Below are 6015 nucleotides of genomic sequence, written 5' to 3' on the forward strand. Positions count from 1 at the left end.
CTGAGAACGCCAGCAGACGTATCGCCGAGTACGCCTTCGAGTACGCCAGAAACAACCAAAGGAGCAGCGTGACGGCCGTCCACAAGGCCAACATCATGTGAGTCCAGCAGGTTCAGTGACGTCACTGAAGTGGTTTTAAACTTCTTGACAGCTTATTTTATATTTTCATCCAAACGTCTTTTTAAAAATTTTTAAATTAAATTGAAAGGATTTTTATCGATTCCTCCCACAGACCAAAAACATGCTCATTAGGTTAATTGATGACTCTAAATTGTCCTTAGGTGTGAATGTGAGTGTGATAGTTTGTTTGTCCTTACATGTGGCCCTGCAATCGACTGGCGACCGGTTCAGGGTGTACCCCGCCTCTCACCCATTGTAGCTGGGATAGGCTCCAGCCCCCCGCAACCCCGAAAGGGATAGGCGGTATAGATAATGGATGGATGGATGGATGGATTTTTATCGAGCATCAGAACCAGTGGCGGATGCAGAACGTGACCGATGGGCGGGCCTGATCACCACTTCGCCAAATTTGATAAGGGGTGTGTGTGTGTGTGTGTGTGTGTGTGTGTGTGTGTGTGTGTGTGTGTGTGTGTGTGTGTGTGTGTGTGTGTGTGTGTGTGTGTGTGTGTGTGTGTGTGTGTGCGCACGCACGCGCGCGCACACACACCTTATTGCGCGCACACACATCAAGTATTTGACCAATCACGTGCGGCTTGAACGGAAAAAAGTCGAGAAAAATACGAAAACAAAACAAAAAAAAAAGCCCATCGCTCTCTGGCTCCAATCGTTCACTTCAAACCGACACACCGACACATCAATACTGTGTTACGCTAGAAAGTGTTCAGCACCTACCTAATAGAGGGTTTGGGGCTTAATCCCCGATTATTATTATTATCATTATTATTATTAAACTGGGCTGTTAAACATGCAGTTTAAATGGAGTTTGAAGGAAGGAAGAGAAATCGTCTCGTCGTCTTGAATGAAGTGGGTGGCTGGAGTGGAGGAAACACATGTGAACGCAGTTTATGCACCTTTACTATTCATGAAAAAAAAAAGAGTTCATGGCATGCACGTCCATGCCTCGAAAAATGAATTCAATCCACGGTGCTCGTTTTATTTAATTTTTTTTTTTTTGAATTTCTGACTGGGCGGGCAAGCTGTCAATCTGGGCGGGCATACGCCCGCCCATGCCCACCCGTAGCTCCGCCCCTGATCAGAACATCGAGCTTCTGTCAGGATTGATGAAAACACTGAGGTTGGCGTCACGCCTGAATGAACGCCTCGCTATTGTAGGTTGATTTATGATCACATGAACGCATCCGTAGACCAGCAGAGACAGTGCGTGTGTCTGTAGTTCAGACTGAAGGATGCTGAGTCGCTCTGATGCGTTCAGGGTCCGTCTTTTGGAAAATGTTCAGACACATTAATCACTCAGCTGTTCACGTGAGAAGTGACAGATTGTGAAGAATGAAAAGAGAGCTGAGAGAGGTCAAACTCCGCCCACATTTGCACCTGCATGCAGCTGACCAGTCACAGCCAGGGGTGCGTGTCATCAGTCGTCACACAGACCTGAAGTCAGAAAGGTGTGTTCCTGTAATGTCTCAGTCACAGGTAATGCTGCAGCAGGGGGCGCCATTTCATGAACTCTGTCTGTCTGTGCAGGAGAATGTCAGATGGTCTGTTCCTGAGGAAATGTCGTGAGGTGGCCGAAAACTTCAAAGACATCAAGTTCACCGAGATGTACCTGGACACGGTTTGCCTCAACGTAAGTCCATCAACAAGAAGAGTCCAGTCAGAGTCCGGCCAGAGACCAGCCAGAGAAGAGCTAGAGTCCAGCCAGAGTCCAGCCAGAGAAGAGCTAGAGTCCAGCCAGAGAAGAGCTAGAGTCCAGCCAGAGAAGAGCCAGAGTCCAGCCAGAGAAGAGCCAGAGTCCAGCCAGAGAAGAGCCAGAGTCCAGCTAGAGAAGAGCTAGAGTCCAGCCAGAGAAGAGCCAGAGTCCAGCCAGAGAAGAGCTAGAATCCAGCCAGAGAAGAGCTAGAATCCAGCCAGAGTCCAGCCAGAGAAGAGCCAGAGTCCAGCTAGAGAAGAGCTAGAGTCCAGCCAGAGAAGAGCCAGAGTCCAGCCAGAGAAGAGCCAGAGTCCAGCCAGAGAAGAGATAGAGTCCAGCCAGAGAAGAGCCAGAGTCCAGCCAGAGAAGAGCCAGAGTCCAGCCAGAGAAGAGCCAGAGTCCAGCCAGAGTCCAGCTAGAGATGAGCTAGAGTCCAGCCAGAGTCCAGCCAGAGAAGGGATAGAGTCCAGCCAGAGAAGAGATAGAATCCAGCCAGAGAAGAGCTAGAGTCCAGCTAGAGATGAGCTAGAGTCCAGCCAGAGAAGAGCTAGAGTCCAGCCAGAGAAGAGCCAGAGACCAGCCAGAGATGAGCTAGAGTCCAGCCAGAGTCCAGCCAGAGTCCAGCCAGAGTCCAGCCAGAGTCCAGCCAGAGAAGAGCCAGAGTCCAGCCAGAGAAGAGCCAGAGTCCAGCCAGAGAAGAGCCAGAGTCCAGTCAGAGTCCAGCCAGAGAAGAGTCAGACTCTCAACAAAAGTGAACCAGGCCCAGCCAGACTCAAACAGACTGAACTGGACTCAAAGATCCTGACTGATCCAGACAGTCTGCAGTTGATCTTGTATTAAATCAGTTTCACTGAGCGTTCAGTGTTTTCTCTCGTGATCGTTTTAAGAATCGACCCTTTTTTTGACGTGTCCTGATGGTCTTGGACTTTCAGATGGTTCAGGATCCCACCCAGTTTGACGTACTGGTCATGCCCAACCTGTACGGAGACATTCTCAGGTCAGTTTGTTGTCAATGGACAGCGTTTGTCTTTGTCTTCATCAGTGCTGTGAGGACTCAGCATTCTGGTTTGTCTTCCAGTGATCTGTGCGCCGGTCTGATCGGAGGACTCGGAGTCACGCCCAGCGGGAACATCGGTGCCAATGGAGTCGCCATATTTGAATCGGTCAGTTTGCCTTTGATTCTGTGTTTGAGTTATTTCGTCAATGAAAAGGTCACACTGAACTTCTGACTCTAGAGGGTTCAGTGCCATCGACTGATCATCGATCGATCAAACTTTGACTGATTGTCAAACTGCTTTCATACACACATCAGTTGGACGTCAGTCTCAGAGATCATGTGTCTGACAAACATGGCGTCTGTTTGAGGTAGCAGGGAGCTGATTGGTCCATTGCTGTTTTCACTCTACATGCTGCCACTGGGTGGCGTCATTACAGAGCACAAAGTGTGTTTCTATGCAGACGACACACGACTGAACATCTGTGCTGAACCAGATGATGCTGCAGCTGCAGACTCCATCACTGACCGTCTGTTCATCAGTAAATCAATGGATGAGAAAGAATCTCTTCAAGTGAAATGAGACAAACTGAAATCCTGCTAGTCTGCCTGAAACAAAGAGAGAAATGCTCTTTAATAATCTGTGAGATTAGCTCTCTGGAACGTGTGTTTGCTCCACCTGCAGGTTCACGGCACCGCCCCCGACATCGCTGGCATGGACATGGCGAACCCCACCGCCCTGCTGCTCAGTGCCGTCATGATGCTGCGTCACATGGGTCTCCATGACTACGGCAACAAGATCCAGACGGCCTGTTTCGACACCATCAGAGACAAGAAGGTGAGAAGCTTCTCAGGTGTGCAGGTGACACAGGTGAGGCTCCTTTGTGCCTCAGTAAGTTGGAATGATTGATTTGTTCCACTGACTTCAGACCAGCCTGCGTCTCTGAGGTAGCTCACATGTTGCAGTGGACACAGCTAACGGGCTACGTTAGCTTCGTCCCATTTGGGCAGTGCATCTGGGTCACGAGACTTTTTTTTTCTTTTGTTTAATGTCACATGAGGCCCATAAATCAGAATCAGGTTTTCACACTGAAGGAACTAAACACAGTGAGAAGAGACAAAGACACAAGAAAAAGTCTGACGTCCACATGAAAACAGACAAAAAACAATAATGAATTTAGAAATAATGAATCTTGATTCACACTGACAACATTCAGCTGTTCACACAGCTTCACTTTCACTGTTTGCTACTAGTTTCTCTGTTAGCCTCTGTTAGCTTCTGTTAGCCTCTGTTAGCCTTTCATAACCCCTGTTAGCTTCAGTTAGCCTCTGTTATCTTCTGTTAGCCTCTGTTATCTTCTGTTAACCTCTGTTAGCCTTTCTTAGCCTCTGTTATCTTCTGTTAGCCTCTGTTAGCCTTTCTTAGCCTCTGTTATCTTCTGTTAGCCTCTGTTAGCCTTTCTTAACCTCTGTTAGCTTCTGTTATTCTGTTATCTTCTGTTAGCCTCTGTTAGCCTTTCTTAACCTCTGTTAGCTTCTGTTATTCTGTTATCTTCTGTTAGCCTCTGTTATCTTCTGTTAACCTCTGTTAGCCTTTCTTAGCCTCTGTTATCTTCTGTTAGCGTCTGTTAGCCTTTCTTAGCCTCTGTTATCTTCTGTTAGCTTCTGTTAGCCTTTCTTAACCTCTGTTAGCTTCTGTTATTCTGTTATCTTCTGTTAGCCTCTGTTATCTTCTGTTAGCCTCTGTTACCCTTTCTTAGCCTCTGTTATCTTCTGTTAGCTTCTGTTAGCCTTTCCTAACCTCTGTTAGCTTCTGTTATTCTGTTATCTTCTGTTAGCCTCTGTTAGCCTTTCTTAGCCTCTGTTATCTTCTGTTAGCGTCTGTTAGCCTTTCTTAGCCTCTGTTATCTTCTGTTAGCTTCTGTTAGCCTTTCTTAACCTCTGTTAGCTTCTGTTATTCTGTTAGCCTCTGTTATCTTCTGTTAGCTTCTGTTAGCCTTTCTTAACCTCTGTTAGCTTCTGTTAGCCTCTGTTATCTTCTGTTAGCCTCTGTTAAACTCTGTTAGCTTCTGTTAGCCTCTATTAGCTTCTGTTAGCCCATGTTAGTTTCTGTCAGTGTCTGTTGGGTTCTTGTTGTTGAGCTGAATCTCAAAATATGTTGTAACCATGGAAACGTGTTGTTTGATGACCTCAGGTGCTGACGAAGGACCTGGGAGGAAACTCCAAGTGTTCAGAGTTCACAGACGACATCTGCCGGCGTGTCCGGGATCTGGACTGAAGCTGCCCTGGTGGAGCCGCTGTGGGCGCCCGAGTCTCCGCCCACCTGAACCACCGCGGCGCAGAGCCTCGCCTCCGCCCTCCTCCACCCTCCTCCCCCTGCCCGCTGGCTGCTTTGATGTCTCTGGGGCTGCGGGGACACAGTCAGCAGCTTCTGCTCTTTCTACTGTCCTCACACACAGGAAATATGTTTTTGGTGTAATGAGGTGATGACGTGGAGGGGGCGGGGCTTCTGCAGCAGCTACCTGAGTCGTTACCACAATGAAACATACGCACAAATGTCACATGACCAAGTTGGAATGGAGTGTTTTTACTCAAAGTATCTTCATCATACATTCATAGTAATCCTCGTATCAGCTCTGCTTCGTTGTGTGGACAGTTTGGACATTTGTTCTTTTTTAACAGTGACGCAGTTTAACTGAAAGCTCGTCTTATTTATTGTCTCCTGTGTCTGTCGCACGCTGCTCAGTTTCAGAGCTCCTCAAAGATAAACGATGTAAAAGACGAGAGCGCTGCTGTGTCTGTCTCTGCACCTTCACACGACGAAGACTGAGCCTCGTCTTCGTCCTCAGTTTGTGTTGCTGTCTCACAATCTGTCCTCACACTTCACTCCTGACGGCCTTTGTCCGTCCACGTGTCCTCCTCTCTTTACGGTCTTTCTGACTGGAGCCTCTGGGTCGTGTCCTCTGCTCTCTTCCCGTTGGCTCGCTGACCTGACGGTGCAGCTTCCACACAGGGTGTGGGGACATGTCCTCATTAAAGTCTCTGTCCCGCTGTCTCATTCCAGACCATGTCCTGAGGGCTTTGTCCCCTGGGTTTTGTCTGTCAGTCTGCTGTCCTCATAACTGACTTGGTGGAGCTTCTTGGAGCTGCAGGTAGGCTGACAGGTGAAACACACCTGAAGAGACGAAGTCCT

The 6015-nt window shown here is 48.2% G+C and overlaps 1 protein-coding gene across 1 annotated transcript in view; it reads left to right on the forward strand.

Moving 5' to 3' along the window:
• LOC139330525 (isocitrate dehydrogenase [NAD] subunit alpha, mitochondrial) overlaps positions 1–5603 on the forward strand; it is a 9195-nt gene extending 3592 nt beyond the window's left edge. Inside the window, exons 6-11 of the mRNA XM_070961484.1 lie at positions 1–97; positions 1663–1765; positions 2761–2825; positions 2907–2991; positions 3508–3660; positions 5017–5603. The exon at positions 1–97 is cut by the window's left edge and continues 37 nt beyond it. Coding sequence (XP_070817585.1) covers positions 1–97; positions 1663–1765; positions 2761–2825; positions 2907–2991; positions 3508–3660; positions 5017–5100 — 587 coding nt within the window. The 3' untranslated portion in view covers positions 5101–5603. The remainder of the gene's footprint in view (positions 98–1662; positions 1766–2760; positions 2826–2906; positions 2992–3507; positions 3661–5016) is intronic.
• The last annotated feature ends 412 nt before the right edge of the window (positions 5604–6015 follow it).

This window comes from Chaetodon trifascialis, chromosome 1, assembly GCF_039877785.1.
Source record: "Chaetodon trifascialis isolate fChaTrf1 chromosome 1, fChaTrf1.hap1, whole genome shotgun sequence".
Taxonomy (NCBI): Eukaryota; Metazoa; Chordata; class Actinopteri; order Chaetodontiformes; family Chaetodontidae; genus Chaetodon; species Chaetodon trifascialis.